The sequence below is a fragment of the Canis aureus genome, chromosome 5 (genome assembly GCF_053574225.1).
Source record: "Canis aureus isolate CA01 chromosome 5, VMU_Caureus_v.1.0, whole genome shotgun sequence".
Lineage (NCBI taxonomy): Eukaryota > Metazoa > Chordata > Mammalia > Carnivora > Canidae > Canis > Canis aureus.
In genome coordinates this window covers 43,399,260-43,422,157 of record NC_135615.1, presented here as the reverse complement: position 1 = coordinate 43,422,157, position 22,898 = coordinate 43,399,260, and the positions used below count along the sequence as shown (strand labels likewise).

General features: G+C 37.6%; 2 protein-coding genes across 19 annotated transcripts in view; one reads left to right on the top strand and one right to left on the bottom strand.

Moving 5' to 3' along the window:
- Positions 1 to 22,898, top strand: part of DHX29 (DExH-box helicase 29) — a 48,132-nt gene that overhangs the window by 21,445 nt on the left and 3,789 nt on the right. For all 3 annotated transcript variants that reach the window (XR_013379737.1, XM_077897812.1, XM_077897811.1), the window contains exons 11-23: positions 251 to 859; positions 2,445 to 2,588; positions 7,366 to 7,542; positions 8,180 to 8,320; positions 10,069 to 10,213; positions 10,348 to 10,465; positions 11,058 to 11,142; positions 13,026 to 13,114; positions 14,068 to 14,196; positions 14,287 to 14,362; positions 15,092 to 15,316; positions 19,757 to 19,893; positions 20,325 to 20,418. Coding sequence is in view for 2 of the 3 variants with exons in the window: in XM_077897812.1 (XP_077753938.1) it covers positions 251 to 859; positions 2,445 to 2,588; positions 7,366 to 7,542; positions 8,180 to 8,320; positions 10,069 to 10,213; positions 10,348 to 10,465; positions 11,058 to 11,142; positions 13,026 to 13,114; positions 14,068 to 14,196; positions 14,287 to 14,362; positions 15,092 to 15,316; positions 19,757 to 19,893; positions 20,325 to 20,418 (2,169 nt within the window). In the remaining variant the exon portion in view is untranslated. The remainder of the gene's footprint in view (positions 1 to 250; positions 860 to 2,444; positions 2,589 to 7,365; positions 7,543 to 8,179; positions 8,321 to 10,068; positions 10,214 to 10,347; positions 10,466 to 11,057; positions 11,143 to 13,025; positions 13,115 to 14,067; positions 14,197 to 14,286; positions 14,363 to 15,091; positions 15,317 to 19,756; positions 19,894 to 20,324; positions 20,419 to 22,898) is intronic.
- LOC144314089 (uncharacterized) overlaps positions 13,809 to 22,898 on the bottom strand; it is a 41,213-nt gene continuing 32,123 nt past the window's right edge. For 4 of the 16 annotated variants that reach the window (XR_013379747.1, XR_013379749.1, XR_013379748.1 and 1 more), the window contains exons 4-5: positions 19,720 to 19,888; positions 13,838 to 14,204 (exon numbers count right to left, since the gene is read on the bottom strand). Coding sequence is in view for 1 of the 16 variants with exons in the window: in XM_077897822.1 (XP_077753948.1) it covers positions 14,394 to 14,410 (17 nt within the window). In the remaining 15 variants the exon portion in view is untranslated. The other 12 variants (XR_013379742.1, XR_013379745.1, XR_013379744.1 and 9 more) reach the window with 10 other exon arrangements.

Below are 22,898 nucleotides of genomic sequence, written 5' to 3'. Positions count from 1 at the left end.
TACAAATGTAGAAACTGAGACAGAGAGGTTATTTGCCCAAGATCACAGAGCTGGTAAGTCTAGAAGCCTGAATATGATAGGCTGTTTATAAATTTGCATATAATAAGCATGTGCATCTTATATTGGAGTAATGACTTACTAGTTTAAGAGACAAATTACATTTTAAAAGGAAGACTAAGTTCTAGCCTATTGAATTTTGGTATCCAGTAGTTAGTAAAAATAACATACTGCTGCTTTTTTTCTGTTATAGTCAGTACATCAGTTACTTCCTCCCACTTACCGAGATGTTTGGCTAGAGTGGAGTGATGCAGAAAAGAAAAAGGAAGAATTAAATAAAATGGAAACCAATAAACCACGTGATCTCTTTATTGCCAAACTTCTGAACAAATTGAAACAGCAGCAGCAACAGCAGCAACAGCATTCTGAAAATAAGAGAGAAAACTCTGAAGATCCTGAGGAATCTTGGGAAAATTTAGTTTCTGATGAAGATTTTTCTGCACTGTCCTTGGAATCAGAAAAAGCAGAAGATTTAGAACCTGTTAGAAACCTGTTTAGAAAGTTGCAAAGCACACCAAAATACCAGAGACTTCTAAAGGAAAGGCAACAGTTACCTGTGTTCAAACATAGGAATTCGATTGTTGAAACTCTTAAAAGGCACCGGGTAGTGGTTGTAGCAGGTGAAACAGGGAGTGGCAAAAGTACTCAAGTACCTCATTTCCTATTGGAAGATTTGCTTCTAAATGAGTGGGGAACAAGTAAGTGTAACATTGTCTGCACCCAGCCCCGAAGAATCTCAGCAGTGAGTTTAGCCACAAGAGTATGTGACGAGTTGGGCTGTGAAAATGGACCTGGAGGAAGGGTAAGATGTTGTTCAACTAGAGTGAGTGATGACATTACTCATGTCACCTTTGCTCTTGGGATCCAAATGGAACCTGTCCCACATAAGAGTTGTGACTTACTAGTTGTTAAGTAGCTGATCTCAGGCACTTTTCCTGTTTTCTTTGATAGATGTCATTAAAGGGTGTTGTGTCACCCTCCTTCATAGTAAAAGGGTTGTTAGTATTTTGGTCATTAAAATTCTCATATCAAGGAAAAAAATATATCCACTTTAATAGCTGAATATTCAAATATGTTACCTGCTAAGGAGAACAAAGAATATAGACAAATAGACATTTGACTGTAGTATCATAAATCTCAAAGTCCTGCAGATCTTTTCTGTGGAATGTAGTCCTGATTTTCATTAATTCTTTTTAGTAAACAGAAGGAAAAAACAATATAGAAGAAAAAACTAGACTGTTCTCAAGCCCTTTATTTTAAAAAAAAGGAAAAGATACTTAAATATCTCTTGTGCATTTTGCCACATAAGCATACCCAAAACTAGCCAAACCTTAATCAGAATGACTGCAAAATATAGAAATAATAAATTGCTTAGAACCAATGACGATGAATTCCAAGTCCTCATTCTTTCTGGAGATGTTGGTCTTTTAACATTTTTGCCTCTGTCTTTAAGACAGGTACCCCTTTATTAAAAATGTTTTATGTAATAGATGGTCTGGGTTTCTCTCATGGAATATAAGAGGAAAAGAGATAGTTTCTATCTTATAAGGAACTCATGTTAAGGAGATTATAGACATGTACACACATAGCAAATAAAAGAATGACTGAAAAGAAAACTAAATGTGGTGGGAATAGAAGGAACTTAAAGATTCCCATCAGGCAACACTGATACAATACCAACTAATGGTGACAGCTTTTATGAAATCTTGTTAGAAAATTTCAGGAACTGCTCTAAATTTTTGCTCTGATTACTTCAATATTTTGTTCCAAGGTAATTGAATTAGAAAGAATAATGTTGGCACCTGGGTGGCTCAATTGGTTAAGGGTCCAGCTCTTGGTTTCAGCTCAGGTCATGATCTTGAGGTTGTGAGACTGAGCCCCACATCAGGCTCTGTGCTCAGCAGAAAGTTGGCTTGACATTCTGTGTCTCTCCCTGATCCTTTGCCCCTCCCCCCATAAAAAATACGAAAAGAATAGGATAACATGGATGGTATCCAAAGTGGGTGAACAACTTTTATCTCAAGACTTTGAAAGAACAAAAGTATTTCTTGTTTAAAATTAGCAAAACAGGGACTTCTGGGTGGCTCAGTGGTTGAGCATCTGCCTTTGGCTCAGGGCATGATCCCAGGATTCTGTGATTGAGTCCTGCATCGAGCTCCCGGCGTGGAGCCTGCTTCTCCCTCTGCCTGTGTCTCTGCCTCTCTCTTTCTCTCTCTCTCTCTCTCTCTCTCTCTCTCTCCCTCTGTCTTTCATGAATAAATAAATAAAATCTTAATAGATGGATTTACTTAAGATGCTCCTAGGATTAGCACCTGTGCTACATTTCTTAGTGCTTGTTTCCCAGATCACTTGTGAGAATCTAATCTTAACCTTGTGTTCTCCCTTAGAATTCTTTGTGTGGATATCAGATCCGGATGGAATCTCGAGCTAGTGAATCTACAAGGTTACTGTATTGTACAACAGGGGTTTTGCTAAGGAAACTTCAAGAAGATGGTCTCCTAACTAATGTATCTCATGTTATTGTGGATGAGGTGAGTATATTCTAAAGTTGAGATAAATTCAAAACAATTTCATATTAAAAAGATGCAATTTCAGGGCATCTGGGTGGCTCAGTCAGTTAAGCATCTGCCTTTAGCTCAGGTCATGCAGTGTCCTGGGATCAAGCCCTGTGGCAGGTTCTTTGTTCAGCAGGGACTCGCTTCTCTCTCTCCCTCTGCATGCTGCTCTGCCTGCTTGTGCACACGCTCAATTGCTCTCTGTCAAATAAATAGTAAATAAAATAATTAAAAACATAAAAAGATGCTATTTCTAATACTAGCTAACATTTTCTTCATCTTAAATACCAGACGCTTAACATATAATTATTTAATTTCCTCTAGCAAATGTGTCTCATGTTAACTGATTTAATACCATATGACAGGGATCCCTGGGTGGCTTAGTGGTTTAGTGCCTGCCTTGGGCCCAGGGTATGATGGGATCGAGTGCCACATCGGGCTCCCTGCATGGAGCCTGCTTCTCTCTGCCTGTGTCTCTGCCTCTCTCTCTTTCTCTCTCTGTCTCTCATGAATAAAGTCTTAAAAAAAAAATACATATATATATATGACATTTACAATATGCTAGATGCTATTCTGGTTTTATATATATAAATTTATTTAATCCTTCATGCACTCCAGTGAAGTATATATTCTTACCTCTGTTTGACAGTTGTCAAACTGAGGCACAGAGATGTTATAATACCTTGTATAAGTTCACAAAGCCAGTTAGTTCTGAAACTGGGAGTTCAAACCGAGGCCATCTGGCTACAGTCTGTGGTCTAACCAGTACACTGATTCTCAACTACATTTAGTTGTTAAAGGATTTTGATTCTTAAAAAAAAGAGAGAACTCTTCACTTTCTCTCTGGATTTATCCCTCCCTGAATCAAATTTGAATGCACAAATTGAAAATTTAAATAGAAAAGTTTCCCATGGGAATTATTTTAAATGGCACAGTAGCCTAGCATATGTAAACTGATTAGCTTTGTACATAAGTTTGTCAAGGTGGCTCAGCGGTTGAGCATCTCTGCCTTTGGCTCAGGGCATGATCCTGGGATCGAGTCCCACATCAGGCTCTCTGCGAGGAGCCTGCTTCTCCCTCTGCCTATGTCTCTGCCTCTCTCTCTGTGTGTGTCTCATGAATAAATAAGATCTTTAAAAAAAATTATTTTTATCAAGAAGAAATAAGATATATAGCATTTCCCTTCTTCAAGAAATATTTAAATATTTTTTCCTGATATAAAGTTTTTTGAGTCTGTTAATTCACCAAGTTCAGAAGGTAGTAGTAAAAGTTCACTCACTGATTTTTAATTAATAGAATACATATAGATTATTGGATAATTTTCCCCATTTGGTTAGAAAATAGTACAAACATAGAAAGTTACAAAAATGAAAGTGAAAATTTTTAATCTCATAACCTCGAAAAAAGATCAATGTTAACATTTAATTTGCATATTTTATGCATATGTATTTTGTATGTATGTTTTAAATTTTATTCACATCATTTAGGACACCTGGGTGGCTCAGTGGTTGCGCATCTGCCTTCAGCTCAGGACATGATCCTGGGTCTTGGGATCAAGTCCCACATTGGGCTCCCAGCAGGGAGCCTGCTTTTCCCTCTGTGTCTCTGCTTCTCTCTCTGTGTCTCTCATGAATAAATAAAATCTTTAAAAAAAAAAATTTTTTTCACATCATTCATCTACAAAAACACAATTTTAATAGCTATATAGTACATAATTTGGATGTCCCATAATGTATTTAACTTTTTCCTTTTTTTTTTTCCTTTTTTTTTTTTTTTTTAAGATTTTTAACTCTTATGTTTTTAATTCTAGCCATTCTGACAGGTGTGAGGTGATAGCTTGTTGTGATTTTGATTTGTATTTCCTTGATGATTAGTGATGTTGAGCATCTTTTCATGTGTCTGTTGGCCATTTGTATGTCTTATTTGAAAAAAGGTCTATTCACATCCTCCATTTTTAAATTTTGGTTTTTTGGTGTGGAATACTGTAAGTTCTTTATATATTTTGGATATTAACCCTTTACTGGATATATGATTTGCAGATATTTTCTCCCATTCACTAGGTCAACTTTTTGTTTTATTGATGGCTTTTTTCACTGTGCGAAAGCTTTTTATTTTGTTATAGTTCCAGTAGTTTATTTTTGCTTTTATTTCCCTTACCTGAAGAGACATCATCCATAAAAATATTGCTAAGGCCAGTGTCCATGAGATTACTGCCTATGTTTCTTTTAGGAGTTTTATCATCTCACATTTAGAACTTTAATCCATTTTGAGTTTATTCTGTGTATGATGTAGAAACTAGTCCAGTTCCCAACATTATTATTGAAAAGACTGTCTTTTCCCCATTATATATTCTTGCCTTAGGGTAAACTTTAATTTAAAAGCCAGACCAACTTCAGGAAGGTATTCCTTCATAGTTTAATATTAGCAGTCTGATTTACTGATCCTGGTCAAACCACCCAAGTAAGAATACCTAGGATTCGTCCGTCTTTCTCCCACATCCCATAAATCCAGTCACCTAGTCCTGTCGATTCTCCTTTTCTTAAATTCATTCATATTTCTCCATATTCAACTAGTATTGCCCTTATAGAGGCTATTTTTTAAGTATTCAAAAACCTCTAATTAAACTTCCTTTCTGTTTTGTTCTCCATTGCATTCTCCACATTATAGTCCATTCTCTTTTTTTAAAAGATTTTATTATTAGAGTACACAAGCAGTGGAGAGGGGCAGAGGAAGAGGCAGAAGCAGACTCCTGACTGAGCACAGACCCCCATTCTGAGCTGATCTCAGGACCCTAAGATCACGACCTGAGCCGAAAGACACTTAACTAACTGACCACCCAGGCACCCTGCCACTTATCTTTTTTACAAAAAATCTCAGACCACATAATTCCCCTGCTTTAAAAGTTTATTTTAAAGATCTTAAGTAGGGCAGCCCCAGTGGCGCAGCGGTTTAGTGCCGCCTGCAGCCCAGGGCGTGATCCTGGAGACCCGGGATCGAGTCCCACGTCAGGCTCCCTAAATGGAGCCTGCTTCTCCCTCTGCCTGTGTCTCTGCCTCTCTCTCTGTCTCTCTGTGTCTCTCATGAATAAATAAAATCTTTTAAAAAAATAAATAAATAAATATTTTAAGTAATCTCTAGTCTTTATGCCCAATATGGGCTTGAACTCAAAACTCTTGAGATCAAAAGTTGCATGCTCCTCTGACTGAGGCAGCCAGGTGCCCCTAAAATGTTTTTGTCACTGCCCCAGCTCATTAGGGCAAAGTCATGGGGTTTTACACAGCAATTTACCGAGTACTTCACCTGCTTTATCTCTTGCCCTGTCCCATGCTGAAGGTATTATGTTTGTTTTTCCAGTCCCTGAAATGTATTGTGATTCCTCTCTTTACCATGATTTTTTAAGATTTTATTTATTTAAAAAAAAAAGATTTTATTTATTCATGAGAGACACACAGAAGCAGAGACATAGGCAGAGGGACAAGCAGTCTCCCTATAGGGAGCCCAATGCAGAACTTGATCCCAGGACCCCGGGATCACGACCTGAGCCAAAGGCAGATGTTCAACCACTGAGCCACCCAGGCACCCCTTTACATGATTTTATACATGACCACTTCCTCGCCCTTTTGCCTCCTGTTCCTCCTCCATCCTTTTTTTCAAACTCAGCCTTCTGTTCTTAGCATTGATGGCAATTTCTCCTAGTATATTTCCTGACCTCCTGAATTAACTACCCTTCATATGTAAATTTAAAACCATACTGTACAGTATACGGATTATAAACTGAAATGGAGAGAACTGTCTTGGTCATTTTTACAGCCCCAGCATCTAGCACAATACTAAGTACTTACTATTTGTTGGGCTCTGTTCTAAGGGCTTTGCATTGTCATTGGACTGTTAAAATCACTCTGCAAAGTTTATATTTGGTATTCTTGTTTTATAGAATAAGAAATAGACCCAGAAATATTTAACATTCTTTTTTTTTTTTTTTTTTTTTTAACATTCTTAAATTCATACTGTAAGTGGCCAGGAAGAGTTGAACCCAAGCAGTTGGTTCCAGAACCTGAACACTTACCCACTACTGCCTCCCTTACAAACAAATGAATGATAAAACCTGTTTTAGTTTGTTATCTTGATATACTTAATATTTGTATGCTGCCCTAAATCCTACAGAATAAAAATGTGGTAGAAATAAGTCAGGATATACAAAGTTGGAAGATAGTTACATTCAGAAGATAGGGAGTTCTATATACCACATCAGTTCTTCCCTAAATGTGTGTGCCAGAAGGGCATTAAAAACCATTTTTCTTAGACAATTCATTGAGACCCTGCTAGATCCCTATTAACCAACCCCCCTTTTTCTATATAGTGCATCTGTCCTGTGATAATGATGTTAGTACAGTTTGAGATTAGTGGCAGAACTTTAGGAGTCACCCTGGCTTTGCTTCTTTCTTTTTTTTTTTTTAATATTTTATTTGTTTATTCATGAGTGACAGAGAGACAGAGAGGGAGAGACACAGGCCGAGGGAGAAGCAGGCTCCATGCAGGGAGCCTGATGTGGGACTCAGTCCTGGGTCTCCAGGATCACGCCCTGGGCTGAAGGTGGCGCTAAACCCCTGAGCCCCCCGGGCTGCCCCTGGCTTTGCTTCTAAGGGAAATTTAGGAGATAACGTAATCTTACCAACCAATTTTATTTGAGTGATTATTTTGGCCTCTTAATAGACCTTATATGTAATTAATTTTTTTGTTCCATTTATACTAGGTTCATGAAAGAAGTGTCCAGTCAGACTTCTTACTAATTATCTTGAAGGAAATTTTACAGAAACGCTCTGATCTACACTTGATTCTAATGAGTGCCACTGTAGACAGTGAAAAGTTTTCTACGTATTTCACACACTGCCCTATTCTCAGAATTTCAGGAAGAAGCTATCCTGTTGAGGTAAGTTTTCTTTATAATGAGTATATCAATACAAGCTACATTCCTACCAGGGAATTTCCCCCAGAAGATAGGCCTAGTAGCCATACCTAGTCCTGCAGTACTGCAAGTCAGGAGAGGACTTGGAGATGGCTTGGGAATCAGATGGCTGGTGCTGCCTGGATTGAGGGTGGATGGCCTGGAAGGAAGGAGTCTGCTGAAAGATGTACCCAAGAAGTACAGAACATAAAACATTTCCATATCAAAACCATTATTTCCAGGTTGAGGGTGGCTGCCTGGCAATAAGGAACTCCTTTTGCGCCCAACCTCTCAAATTTAGGCTTGTTATTGAAGCTGCTTTTCTGCCTCTTTTCATAATATTTGTCCTTTGGGTTCAGCTTATAAAGACTGCTTTCTTAATTAGTTTTCACAAATAAAAAATACATACTATGATGTAATTTGTCCTGAGACTTCTAGGGACAAATTCATTTCTTACCAGCTAAGTTTTCTATTCGCAAATAATGTAGAAAGAAGAATTTCCTCATAATATTATAAATTAACATTTGGTAACATTCAAAAGGTAAGATCCCCTTATTCTCTTTAAAATAGTGTTTACTGAAATGAATTTGAGTTCACCATTTATATGCCTTAATCTATGTAGGTTTTCCATCTTGAAGATATAGTAGAAGAAACGGGCTTTGTACTGGAGAAGGATTCAGAATACTGTCAGAAATTTCTGGAGGAAGAGGAAGAAATTACCATTAATGTTACAAGCAAAGCAGGGGGAATAAAAAAGCATCAGGTAAAAAGAAAACAATTTCAAAGACATCTGATAGTGATACCCAGGGCAAACCTTTGAGAGGTTTGAAATCATATGGCTGGCACAGTGGATTTGTGTATATTTTGGTAGAAAAGAGATAGAATTTTGAGCAAATTTTAAAGGTCATTTCTTTAATCTTTGGTTTATGATATTCTTATCTTCTTACACTATTTTGGCCATATAGATAGACATAAATAGGGATGCCTGGGTGGCTCAGTGGTTGAGCGTCTGCCTTTGGCTCAGATCGTGATCCCAGGATCGAGTCCCATATCGGGCTCCCTATGAGGAGGCTGCTTCTCCCTCTGCCTATGTCTCTGCCTTTCTACCTGTATCTCTCATGAATAAATAAATAAATCTTTAAAAAAAAAAAAAGACATAAATAATCAAGGGCCATGTAAATAAGAGGCAACTTTTATTGTTTTATAGCAATGATTAATTATTTAGGAGTAAATTTGTTATTATTTTATTTTAATCTCAACACCTCAGGTATTGAGTTGGGGAGGCCCAAAATCTAGATTGTTGTTTGCCATTTGTTTTCTCAGCAACTTCTGTCCTGGTATGAGCCAGCCTTGACTATATAGTGAGGCTGTCTAGAGCAAGCACACTTCTTCCTAGAGAATTAGTTTCAATGACATGTTTATTTTTAGAACTGTCATAAAAGCTAAATTATCCTCCATCTTAGCTAGTGGTACTATATCTAGTATTTTTATTGTATCAATGAGATTTTGTGCTTATATCCAATATGATGGAAACACGAAGTTACTTTATCTTCTCATTAAGGAGATAAATCCAGAAAGCAAAAACTAAAATCTTTCCCTAATATTCCAGAGATAGCAAATAGAAACTAAAGGACTTCAGAATATAAAGGTATTTCAAAAGAGATAATTGAAATTCAGCAACCAAAGGAGAATCTAATAGGAATGAGGCAGATATAAACTGCTTATTAAAGTTACTATGAGGGGACACCTAGGTGGCTCAGTGGTTGAGCATCTGCCTTTGGCTCAAGTCATGATCCCGTGGTCCTGGCATCGAGTCCCACATTGGGCTCTCTGCATGGAGCCTGCTTCTCCCTCTGCCTAGGTCTCTGCATTTCTCTTTTTGTCTCATGAATGAATGAATGAATGAATGAATAAAGTAAGTAAGTTAGTTAGTTATTATGGGGACACCTGGGTGGCTCAGTTGGTTCAGTGTCTGACTCTTGGTTTTGGCTCAGGTCATGATCTCAAGGTCATGAGATCGAGCCTGAAGTCAGGCTCCGTGCTAGGCATGGAACCTACATAAAATTCTCCTCTCCCCTCCCCCACCCCGTGCCCTCTGTCCCCCTCCATAGTAACCTATGACCTCTCCTGGCCTGCTCCTTAGTTGCCACAGAATGATGTGTACAGTGTTCTGTTTTTATTTTTGTTTTAATATTTATTTATTCATGAGAAACAGAGAGGCAGAGACCTAGGCAGAGGCAGAAGCAGGCTCTTCATGGGGAGGACTTGAGGCAGGACTCTGGGATCACCCTATGAGCCAAAGGCAGATGCTCAACCACTGAGCCACCTGGGTGCCCTTCTTAGCTCTTCTTTACTTTAGTATATGCATGACAAGATTAAAAGTTTTGCTATACTTAAGAAGGTTGAGTGAAATGAAATAGTTTTAAAGGACTGCAAATACCTCCTTTTTTCCTTGTTTTATAAAAATACTTAATATTTCTCTTCACTTTTTTCTGATTGTATTTCTTATAGGAATATATACCAGTTAATACTGGATCAAGTGCTGATTTAAATCCATTTTACCAAAAGTATAGCAACCGCACCCAGCATGCTATTCTCTACATGAATCCTCATAAAATCAACCTTGATCTCATTTTGGAACTTCTTATATATTTAGGTATATATCTTTTTCTAATTTGACTCCATTTGTTTTGATGAAACTTCTGCTAAGTGATGATGTTTTATTAGCGTGTTACATGCTATCCCTTACTTTTCTTATGTTGAATTTTGTTTTCTCTTTAAAAATTCCAGACAGAAGTCCCCAGTTCAGAAATATTGAAGGAGCAGTGTTGATCTTTTTACCAGGACTTGCACATATTCAGCAGTTATATGATCTCTTGTCAACTGACAGAAGATTTTTTTCTGAACGGTAACTACAAATCTTCATTATATTCTAAGTAGTTTTAAAATCAAAAAATGTTTTATTTATTAAAACTCTTGATCAGAATTTTCAGTTTTTTACCTTTATCCAAAGTGAAGTAAATTATTTACATTTCTATTCTAGCACTTAATGTACTAAAAATTTTAGGTATTCTGCTTTTGTTCTGTGTTCTTAATATGAGTAAGCAGAGGGAATCCTGTGGTTGAGAATAAGATGGTGACTCCCCTCCCCAACCCAGTGGACAGCGCCAAACCCTTACAGGTTGCATTTTATCATCCAGACATATGGAAGTGGCTGTTTAGTATATTTGTCCTGATACAGTTCATTACTGCTGTCACGGTTATCATATCCAAGCAGATTTTTAAAAATTCTTTAAACCCTATATTCCATATAAATTCGTCTTAAGTATTTTTTATTTGATGAGTATATGTGGTTTCATTGTATCGTTTTCAGAGCTTTTGTGTTTAAAATTTTTCATAATAAAAAAATTTTTAATTGCTATTTGCAAATAAATTTTGTTATTCTTTGCAGTGTCTTCTAAAGAGAAACTCTTGCTAAGAACTATGATTTTAACTTTCAGATATAAAGTGATAGCTCTGCATTCTATTCTTTCAACTCAAGATCAAGCTGCAGCATTCACACTTCCTCCTCCTGGAGTCAGGAAGGTAAAATTCAGTGCAGCAAATTTATGTGTGATCTGAGAATATTTTGTGAAAATATTACGACTCTTTAGGGATGCCTATGTGGCACAGCAGTTGAGCGCCTGCCCTCGGCCCAGGGCGTGGTCCTGGAGACCCGGGATCGAGTCCCGCATCGGGCTCCCTGCATAGAGCCTGCTTCTCCCTCTGCCTGTGTCTCTGCCTCTCTCTCTGTGTCTCTCACGAATAAATAAAGAAAATCTTAAAAAAAAAAAAAAGTTACAACTCTTTAACATCAAAGACAGTTATTAAAATGTTATTAAGTGCCTTAGAGTGCATGGCAGACTCCAGATGCTCTGTAGATTAACATAATCAGAAACGAAACTAATAGTGAAATTTAAGTATTTGATTATTTATATTATGCATTATTAAAGATATAAGGCTTGGGTAGCCCAGGTGGCTCAGCGGTTTAGCACTGCCTTCAGCCCAGGGCATGATCCTGGAGACCCGGGATCGAGTCCCACGTCAGGCTCCCTGCATGGAGCCTGCTTCTCCTTCTGCCTGTGTCTCTGCCTCTCTCTCTCTGTCTCATGAATAAATAAAATCTTTAAAAAAAAAGATACAAGGCTTTTAGGGGAATGACAGTTTAAAAATGTGGCATGCATTTTGCTTGTGAAAAGAAGAATCACTACTTTTCCCATCCTTTTCATGAAGATGTTGGAGCTCAAGAGCTATGTAAATTCTGTGAGGATTCTTTGTTGTTCTCTAGGCTATTCATCCCTGATTAAACAGTCTCAGTATTTTCATGGTCTCCTCTGTTCAAGATTCTGAGTGAAGAGATGCTTGGCAGAGAGTTTCTCAAGAAGAGTTCAGGAGTTTTGAAGGGGATAAAAGAGCACAGTGTAGAGCCTGGGTTCTCACACTGCTCTGATTTGTAACATTTGGGCTTCCCCTAAGATGTAGTTTAAAGAAAAGAGTTCTACCTCTTTAAAAAAAAAAAAAAAAAAGGAATACTGAGGTAGAAAGAACACTAGGTCCCATCTAAGTCTTAGAACCCGGATTATTATTTCCTTGGTCAAATGAATAAAACAAGTATTCACTACTGAAATACAGAGTTGAGATGGAGCAATACACAAGTGAACATTTAATGGAGAATTTCCTAAATATTTTACTTCCAAGGACTCAACAGAAAATGAAAAGACTGTAGTATTCAGCCACCACCATTAAGAATTTTAGAACTAGAAATGGATCTAAGAAATCATCTATTTCTACCTCCTAAGTTACAATAGAAGTATCTGAAGTCACCTGAAGTAAAATGACTTGGCTGAGGTCACAAAGCTAGTAAGTAGCAGAGCCAGGGCACCAATGCACTTCTATCTTACTGATGTACTATTGTTTTCCCAGTAATTGTGAATGGTTGTGCTGAGCTGTCTCTGTTCTCTGACCCAGGCTTCTTAGTTCATTTTTAAGATGACTGACTAGAATTAGGAGAACAGTATTTTTGTTAGAATAAAAATCTGGGGCAGCCCGGGTGGCTCAGAGTTTTAGTGCCACCTTTGGCCCAGAGCCTGATCCTGGAGACCCGGGATCGAGTCCCATGTTGGGCTCCCTGCATGGAGCCTGCTTCTCCCTCCACCTGTGTCTCTGCCTCTCCCTCTCTCTCTCTCTGTGTGTCTCTCATGGATAAATAAAATCTATAAAAAAAAAAAAGTAAAAATCTATAACTGGCAGGCTAAGGTGATGAAAACTATAACAAGTTAAAATTACCCAGTAATAGCAAATAGATGGTGAATTTTTGTAAATAATTTTGAAATTCACTTTTTAAAATTCATCAGCTCAAACTAAAGTTTAAATGATGGGACGCTGTTGAAAGTTGTTAGCTAAATCTTTTGGCTTTTGTTTATTTTCAGATTGTTTTAGCAACAAATATCGCAGAGACAGGTATCACTATTCCAGATGTTGTATTTGTAATTGATACCGGAAGAACAAAAGAAAATAAGTAAGTTTGAAAAGGGTTTGAGGTTCTTGTATTCTTAGGAGAAATCATAGAATCATAGGGGGAAAATCCCAAAAGTTCTAATTCTATTCAAAATAAAAAGTCTCAGAGAAACTGTTAAGAAACTTCAGAATAACCATGAGTAAATGTCAAGTTTCCTGTCATGAGTTTTCCCATAAGTAATGCCAGTGTACCACTCACTTGTAGAAAACTGCTCTGAAAAAGTTTTCAGAACATAATTTTTTGTAAATTTGTAAAATATATTTATAAAAACATTATTTATGAGATTATAACAAAGTATATGGGTTTTGGAATAAAAATTGGATTTAAATCTCTGATCTATAATGTTGAGCAAGTGATAATAAGACCAGTAAGTATAATCATCAATCCCCTCATGTAAATGGAGAAAATGAGTATTTTTCATAATTGAAAGTATCTGGTATAGTAATTGGCACTTTATAGGTAATCTTACCTGAATCTTAATAAAAAGATTACTATTTTATAAATAGTAATGTTTGTATTTTAATGTTTGTATTGCAAAAACAGACAGGACCACCTTGGTAGTCTCTCCCTGTATTGGGAAACTTTAGCAATATTGGCAATGCATATGACTACTAAGAGGCATTAAACTCTTTCAAAGAAATCTTGTTGCATAATTGATAGGCATTTCATTAAAACACCTTCCATGGTCAGATTAATTTGGGAAAGGGTAAATTAAGTTAAATAGGTTTTTCCCTTGTAGAGGTATCTAAAGCTTTTACTTTGATAGTATGAGATTTAATTTGTGAAGTGCTAAATTACTTAAATACAAAACATGACTTGAAAAATAGTGGTCCACAATTATGATAGATTTTTTTTAGCCTGTCTTCAATGTAATTTTAACAATCACCTATTTCCAGCTTTTTTCAGATTTTTATTTAAGTCCTTTGAACATTCTCTCCTAAAACTTTCTTCAGGTACCATGAAAGCAGTCAGATGAGTTCTTTGGTTGAGACGTTTGTCAGTAAAGCAAGTGCTCTGCAGCGCCAGGGAAGAGCTGGGAGGGTCCGAGATGGCTTCTGCTTCCGGATGTACACAAGAGAAAGGTATGACACTGCATTGGAAATAAAAGATACATCAGTCGTCATAGTGTGGCATTTCTGATAATAGGTGAAGTGTTTAATATTATTTTTCAGATTTGAAGGCTTTATGGACTATTCTGTCCCAGAAATCTTGCGTGTGCCTTTGGAGGAATTATGTCTTCATATTATGGTAATCCCACAGGGACTCAAATGCTATTTTCTCATTCTTTACTCCTTTCTAAAAAAGAAAAAAAAAACAGAAGACTTAAACTTCTCTTACCCTGTGTTTTCTACATTTTCAATGATTTTATTTACTCTTGAGTAAATACTCCCTCCCCCATCTTTTTATAAGTAACACACTGTGCTTAAATTCTACCACAGGCACTCACCCTTAATAGACTAACAGTAGGTCTCAACTGGGAATAATGTTGCTCACTAGGGGTCACTTGGCCATGTCTTCAGATATTTTGGTTGCCAGAACTGGGGGGAGGAGGAGGCCATGCTACATGGGCATTTATAGGTAGAGGCCAGGGACTACCCCTAAACATTCTATATGGCACAGCACAGTCCCTTAAAGAATTATCTGGCCCAAAAGAACAATGCTGAGATTGAGAAACCCTGACCTAGACCAAGGGCTTCCTAGTCTGAAAGATCTATAATATCCTTCAGTTCTTAGATTTTGACTTTGCAAAAATCAGGAATGAAGAAACTAAAAATATGGACTAGAAGATCTCGTCCTCACGCCAATCCTTAACACACATACACAGTCTCTCACACGCTCCCAGTTATAAGAAAAAATAAGATAGCCTTACTCAGATACTTATGTCTCTTTGCTTAGAATTTAGTTCCAATTTGACCATCTCTTTGATCAATTCTTTCTAATAACATACTGATTTATCACTCTTTTTTTAATGTGCAGAAATGCAATCTTGGTTCTCCTGAAGATTTCCTCTCCAAAGCCTTAGATCCTCCTCAGCTTCAAGTAATCAGCAATGCAATGAATTTACTCCGAAAAATTGGAGCATGTGAATTAAATGAGCCTACACTGACACCACTGGGCCAACACCTTGCAGCTTTGCCTGTGAATGTCAAGATTGGCAAGATGCTCATATTTGGTGCCATATTTGGCTGCCTTGACCCAGTGGTAAGATGAATGTTGCTCTTCTTCACTTTAACTATCATTTGGGCTGAGAAATTACTAAGTTTGGAAATAATTTTTAACTTTTTATAGTTATATACAAGGTAATATTTATTCATTTCCTTAAGTATACTACCATAGGTACTATTTTGTAAATGGGTTTGGCTTGTCTAGACTTTTACTATCAAAAATCCCACTTGAAATATTTAATTGAATACATAGATTTTTTTTTTCCCCCTTGAGAGATCAAGCAAGCTGGAGGGGGATGTGGACAGAAAGAGAAAATCTTAAGCAGGCATCACTTCCAGCACAGAGCCTGACCGGGGTTCCTATGACCCTGAGCTAAAATCAAGTGTCCAATGCTCAATCGACTGGCCACCCAGGCACCCCTTTATAGTAGATGATTCTTAGAAAGCTTTGAGCTCCACAGACTTTTCTATGAAGAATCAAACTCTTTCTTCTCTTTTTCTACATTGTCTCTCTCTCTGAGCCAGCAATTACTAGCATTTCTATTTTATCAAATTATTCAGAGTTAACTAATTTTGTGCCTCTTTCTGAATCTTGGGGCTCATATACCTGCATCATTTTAACTTTCCAGTATTACCAGTCTGTGGCCTTTTCTGGGACTACAAATCAGGCTGTTTAAAAATAGAATGAAGAGAGTGTAACATACTCTAGTCTGTTGCTCTAGTATTAGGAATACTCACTAAAATTGTGTTGAGTCCAAAAAATAACCTCTGTCCTGATAATTGATCTGAAAAACTTCAACAACCACAAATGGGTCATGAGGCACTCCAAATTATTTTTAAATTATTTAAAGAGCATTTCAGGCAATGGAAATTGAGTAGGTTAAAAGTCAAGATAGATGAGCTGTGGTTCTGGGATTGCTTCTAACTGTGTGACAAACTATAAATCCCTATACACAAACTCAGGTTTTTGTCTTTGATTCTGATGTGACCTCCTCAAAGATTGATAAACCCCTTGGCCAGACTTACCAAAAAAAAAAAGAGAAAGGGCTCAAATAAGAGGAAAGATCACAACCAACACCGAAGAAATACAATTATAAAAACATACTATAAGCAACTATATGCCAACAAGTTAGGCAACCTGGAAGAAATGGATGCATTCCTAGAGACATATAAACTACCAAAATTGAAACAAAGAAATAGAAAATCTGAACAGACCCCAAACCAGGAAGGATATTGAAGCAGTCCTCAAAAACCTCCCAACAAGAGTTCAGGGCCAGATGGCTTTCCAGGGGAATTCCACCAAACATTTAAAGAATTAATACCTATTCTGAAGCTACTTCAAAAACTAAAAGTGGAAGGAAAACTTCCAAACTCATTCTATGAAGCCAGTATCGCCAGTATCACCTTGATCCCCAAACCAGACAAAGACCCCACCAAAAAGGAGAATTATAGACCAATATTCCGGACAGACATGGATGCCAAAATCCTCACCAAAATACTAGCCAGTTAGGATCCAACAAGTACATTAAGAGGATCATTCACCACGACCAAGTGGGATTTATTCCTGGGCTGCAAGGGTGGTTCAGCATCTACAAATCAGTCAATGTGGTACACTACGTTAATAAAAGAAAGGACAAGAGCCATATGATCCTCTCAATAAATGCAGAAAAAGGATTTGACAAAGTACAGCATCTTTTTTTTTTTTTAAGAATTTGTTTATTCATGAGAGAGACAAAGGCAGAGACATAGGAAGAGGGAGAAGCAGGTTCCATGCAGAGAGCCCGATGCGAGACTTGATCCCAGGACCCTCAGATCACGCCCTGAGCCAAGGGCAGACGCTCAAACGCTGAGCCACCCAGGCATCTCTTTTTTTTTTTTTTTTAAGAAGTACAGCATCTTTTCTTGATTAAAACTCTTCGTGGTGTAGGGATAGAGGGAACATGCCTTAGAATCATAAAAGCCATCTACAAAGAGCCCACGGTGATTATCATTCTCAATGGGGAAAACAGAACTTTTCCCCTAACGTCAGGAACATGGCAGAGATGTCCACTACCACCACTGCTGTTCAATGTAGTACTAGAAGTCCTTGCCTCAGCAATCACACAAAAGAAATAAAAAAGCATCCAAATTGGCAAGAAGTCAACCTCTTACTCTGCATATGACCTGATACTCTATATGGAAAACCCAAAGACTCTACCTCAAAATTGTTAGAACTCATACAGGAGTTTAGCAGCATGGCAGGATATAAAATCAATGCACAGAAATCAGTCTTTTCTATACACTATCTATACACTTTTCTATACACAATACAATCAGCATTTCTATACACTAAGACAGAAGAAAGAGAAACTAAGGAGTCAGTCCCATTTACAGTTGCACCCAAAACCATAACCTAGGAATAAACCTATCCAAAGAGGCAAAAGATCTGTACTCAGAAAACTACAGAACACTTATGAAAGAAATTGAGGAAGACACAAAGACATAGGAAAACATTCCATGCTGGTGGATTGGAAGAACAAATATGTTAAAATATCTATGCTACCTAGAGGGATCTATACATTCAATGCAATCCCTATCAAAATACCATCAACTTACATCACAAAGTTGGAACAAATAATCCTAAAATTTGTATGGAACCAGAAAAGACCACAAATAGCCAAAGGAATATTGAAAAAACTAGAACTGATAGCATCACAATTCTAGACTTCAAGCTCTGTTACAAAGCTGTAATCATCAAGACAGTATGGTACTAGCACAAAAACAGACACAAAGATCAATGGAACAGAATAGAGAACCCAGAAATGGACCCTCAACTCTGTGGTCAACTCATCTTCAACAAAGCAGGAAAGAATATCCAGTGGAAAAAAGATGGTGTCTTCAACAAATGGTGTTGGGAAAATTGGGACAGACACATGGAGAAGAATGAAACTGGACCATTTCCTCACACCATACACAAAAATAGACTCAAAATGAATGAAATGTGATGAATGTGATACAGGAATCCATCAAAATCATAGAGGAGAACATAGGGAGCAACCTCTGTGACCTTGGCTGCAGCAACTTCTTGCTAGACACATCTCCAAAGGCAAGGGAAACAAGGAAAACAGGAACTATTAGGACTTCATCAGGATAAAACCTTTTGCACAGCAAAGGAAACAAGTTGACAAAGTCAAAGGACAGCCAACAGAATGGGAGAAGATATTTGCAAATGACATAAAGGGCTAGTATCCAAAATCTATAAAGAACTTTAAAAAAAAAAAAAAAAAGAACTTATCAAACTCCACACCCAAACAAATAATCCAATCAAGAAATGGGCAGAAGACATGAAGAGACATTTCTCCAAAGAAGACATACAGATGGCCAACAGACACATGAAAAAATGCTCAACATTACTCAGCATCAGGAAAATACAAATCTGGGAAGAGCCCAGATGTCTATGGACAGATGAATGAATAAAGAGGGGCAGCCCAGGTGGATCAGTGGTTTAGCGCCACCTTCAGCCCAGGGTATGATCCTGGAGACCTGGGATCAAGTTCCACCTCGGGCTCCCTACATGGAGCCTGCTTCTCTCTCTGCCTCTGTGTCTGCCTCTCTCTCTCACTCTGTCATGAATGAATGAATAAATAAATAAATTTTTTTAAAAAATGGATAAAGAAGATGTGATCTATACACAATGGAATACTACTCAGCCATCAAAAAAATGAAATCTTGCCATTTGCAGTGACGTGGATGGAACTAGAGGATATTATGCTAAGCGAAATAAGTTAGAGAAACAATTATATGATCTCACTCATGTATAGAATTTAAGAAACAAAACAGGATCATAAGAGAAGAAAAAATAAAATGAAATCAGAGGGGGACAAACCATAAGAGACTCTTAATCATAGGAAACAAACTGAGGGTCACTGGAGGGGATGGGTGTAGGAGGAGGAAGTATCTGGGTAATGAACATTAAGGAGGGCATGTGATGTAATAAGCACTGGGTATTATATAAGACTGATAAATCACTGACTTCCACCTCTGAAACCAATAATACATTATATGTTAATTAATTGAATTTAAATAAAATTAAGGGATGCCTGAATGGCTCAGCGGTTGAACAGCTGCCTTCATCTCAGGGCATGATCCCGGTGTCCAGGATTGAGTCCCACATTGGGCTCCTTGTGGGGAGCCTGCTTCTCCCTCTGCCTCTCTGTCTCTCATGAATAAATAAATAAAATCTTTTTAAATAATAATAAAAATGAAACATAATTTAAAAAGTAAATAAGTATGGTCTAAAAGTGATATATTGTTAAAATTACACAAAATGAAGCCCAAAGTAACTAAAATGTTAGCTATTGCAGAACACAATAAAGGTATTGGAAAAGAACAAATATTCAACTTGAAAGTGGGATGGTTTTATGATGTGCTTTCTTATACAAACCATCCTTCCATGTATACCTCTTTAATGATAAATGTTTTGGTTATTTATGGATAGGCAACACTAGCTGCAGTGATGACCGAGAAGTCTCCTTTTACTACACCGATTGGTCGGAAAGATGAGGCAGATCTTGCAAAATCAGCTTTGGCTATGGCTGATTCAGATCACCTGACGATCTACAACGCATACCTAGGGTAAAGAAATAATCTGGGTGTTGTCAATAAGTCAATGACCTGAGGTTATTTATTTTTAAAATGGTTTTGACTTTCATTAAAAAGATATATGTAAGATTTACATTCTAATTACTTTATCTGTCAAGGTATAATTACTTCAAAGATTGGTACTTTTATAATCCTTTCTAAAATTCAAAAATCATGTACTTTGTATTGTACCTATATTATCTCATATTTGGAGTTAATAATTTGCTATTCTACACAAAAGAAAAATCTCAGTATCGCAGTGCATATTCTTAAATTCAATTAGTAGCTCCTACAACAATTAAGATTCCCCCTCTTTTTTTTTTAAGATCCCCCTCTTGAGTAACTAATTAAAGCTTACTTTAGTTAGTACCTCTGAGAGAGAGAGTTTGAAAACATGTTGAACTTTGGTCGTTTTATTTTCCTAGATGGAAGAAAGCACGGCAAGAAGGAGGCTATCGGTCTGAAATAGCATATTGCCGGAGGAACTTTCTGAATAGAACATCACTGTTAACCCTAGAGGTAAGTTTAAAACAGTTTCCTAATTCAGAGTCATAAGGTTGACTCATAGGGTTTGTTTGGTTTTTTAGAAAAAGAAATGCCTAGGATAGTGCTTGACACATAGTACAGATTTAATTTACTGAATTAAAAAATTTGGGGCAGCCTGGGTGGCTCAGTTGTTTAGCGCCACCTTCAGTCCCAGGGGGTGATCTTGGAGACCCAGGATCGAGTCCCACATCAGGCTCCCTGCATGGAACCTGCTTCTCCCTCTGCCTGTGTCTCTGCCTCTCTCTCTCTGTGTCTATGAATAAATAAATAAAATTTGTAATTTTTTGTTTGGTTGTTTCTCCCAATAGATAATTTTCTTGTATTACACAGTGATTTAAAATAACATTTAACAGTTTTAGATAATAATCATAAGATGCTTCCAAGGCTTGGAATCTAGTCATTTTTCCTTAGAGCCTTGATTCCTTTTAGTGAAATTATTTTTTATTTTCCTAAATATTAGGCCACCTACTTAGTTGGTAGCTACTTAGGTAGGATGATAGTTCTGGAAAGGCATCCAAGGCATCATACTGTACTGTGGCTGATGGTGACCAGATTTATAAATCTGACTTTTGGGACAGAAAATCTAATAGCTGTGCCCATCACTCAGATTTTTTTTAAGATTTTATTTATTCATGAAAGAGAGAGAGAGGCAGAGACACAGGCAGAGGGAGAAGCAGGCTCCATGCAGGGAGCCTGATCTGAGACTCAATCCCGGGTCTCCAGGATCACACCCTGAGCTGAAGGCGGCACTAAACCACTGAGCCACCTGGGCTGCCCCATCACTTAGATTTTGACTATTTTTGAGGACCAGAATTATTTCTTGGAGGAGAGAAAGTACAAATATAGTTAAAATATAAAGACAAGTGATAGCAAAAAGCAGAACTCCTCTGCAAATAATTAATGTTCACTGTGCATAGGAAATGGTGTGTAGTACACCATCTAAAGGCAACAGTTTTTACTACAGATATGCTATAAAAGTATTCAGAAAATAATGTATCTCACATAATTCCTCTATTCCGTGCCCATATTTTAAAAGGTTATTTTATTCCCATATAACTTAAACCATTTTTGTGTGTGTGTGATTGAAAATAAAGGCTGAGATGCAGCCCGGGTGGCTCAGCGGTTTAGCGCCGCCTTCAGCCCAGGACATGATCCTAGAGACCCGGGATCAAGTCCCTCGTCAGGCTCCCTGCATGGAGCCTGCTTCTCCCTCTACCTGTGTCTCTGCCTCTCTCTATCTCCTCTCTGTGTATTCTCATGAATAAATAAATAAAATCTTTAAAAAAAAAAAAAGAAAAAGAAAATAAAGGCTGAGAAAAGAGCAGGGACATCTCCAATATTGTCCTTCTACAAGTAGATAAAGGGATAAATTGAATAAACAGCTACCTCTGGACTAACTCACTGGGATTCAAGATGTACAGAGCTAAATCAACACTCCTTTGTCTCCACTCCACTTCCTTCCAACTGCCAAGTTGCCTCCTTCTTTCTGTGATCCTTTTCTTCACCTCCCCTGGACTGCAGTGTTTTCTATCTCTTCACCTACCCTGTGGTGTTGTGGCTCTTTGGCCTTTTCTCACCTGGAATCAAAGTCTCTTAAGCCCCAAACCAGAAACCTAAAGGAAATCCTAAATGTAAATGTCCCATTTAATTGCTTGCATCCTGTTTACTTTGAAAAATGCTCACCCTATAGGGGTGAAATCTTATAGGGCTTAAGCCGATTGGTACCTAGTTCCTAAAGGTAGTTAAAGATTTTAGGCAATTTTTTTTTTTTTTTTTTTTAAGATTTTTATTTAGGGTGGCCCCGGTGGCTCAGCGGTTTAGCGCCACCTTTGGTCCAGGGCGGGATCCTGGAGACCCGGGATCAAGTCCCACGTCGGGCTCCCTGCATGGAGCCTGCTTCTCCCTCTGCTTGTATCTCTGCCTCTCTCTCTGTCTCTAATAAATAAATAAAATATTTTTTAAAATATTAAAAAATAATTTAAAAATATTTTTATTTATTCATGAGCGACAGAGAGAGAGGCAGAGACACAGGCAGAGGGAGAAGCAGGCTCCATGCAGAGACCCCAATGTGGGACTCAATCCAGGATCACGCCCTGGGCCGAAGGTGGCGCTAAACCGCTGGGCCAACCAGGCGTCCCATAGGCAACTATTTTAGATTAAATGAAGGTGTAGGTGAGATTCCCAGAGGTGAACAAAGTGGACAAAGTATTTGCAGTCCAGCGTCAAGATTCCTCTCCAGTTCTTCCTCAGTGTTAGCCCTCTGTATGACTGTCTTCATTGAGTGGAGATAAGACCTACTACTGAAATAACTAGATTAAGTGCAGATATGATATGTTCAGGCACACTTTTATTCCTCTCACATTTTTGAGATGTTTTATGACATCTAAAGTCTTGGGATATGGAAATAGGTAACTCTTCAGTCCTTGATTTACCAGGATCTTGTTTTCCTCCCT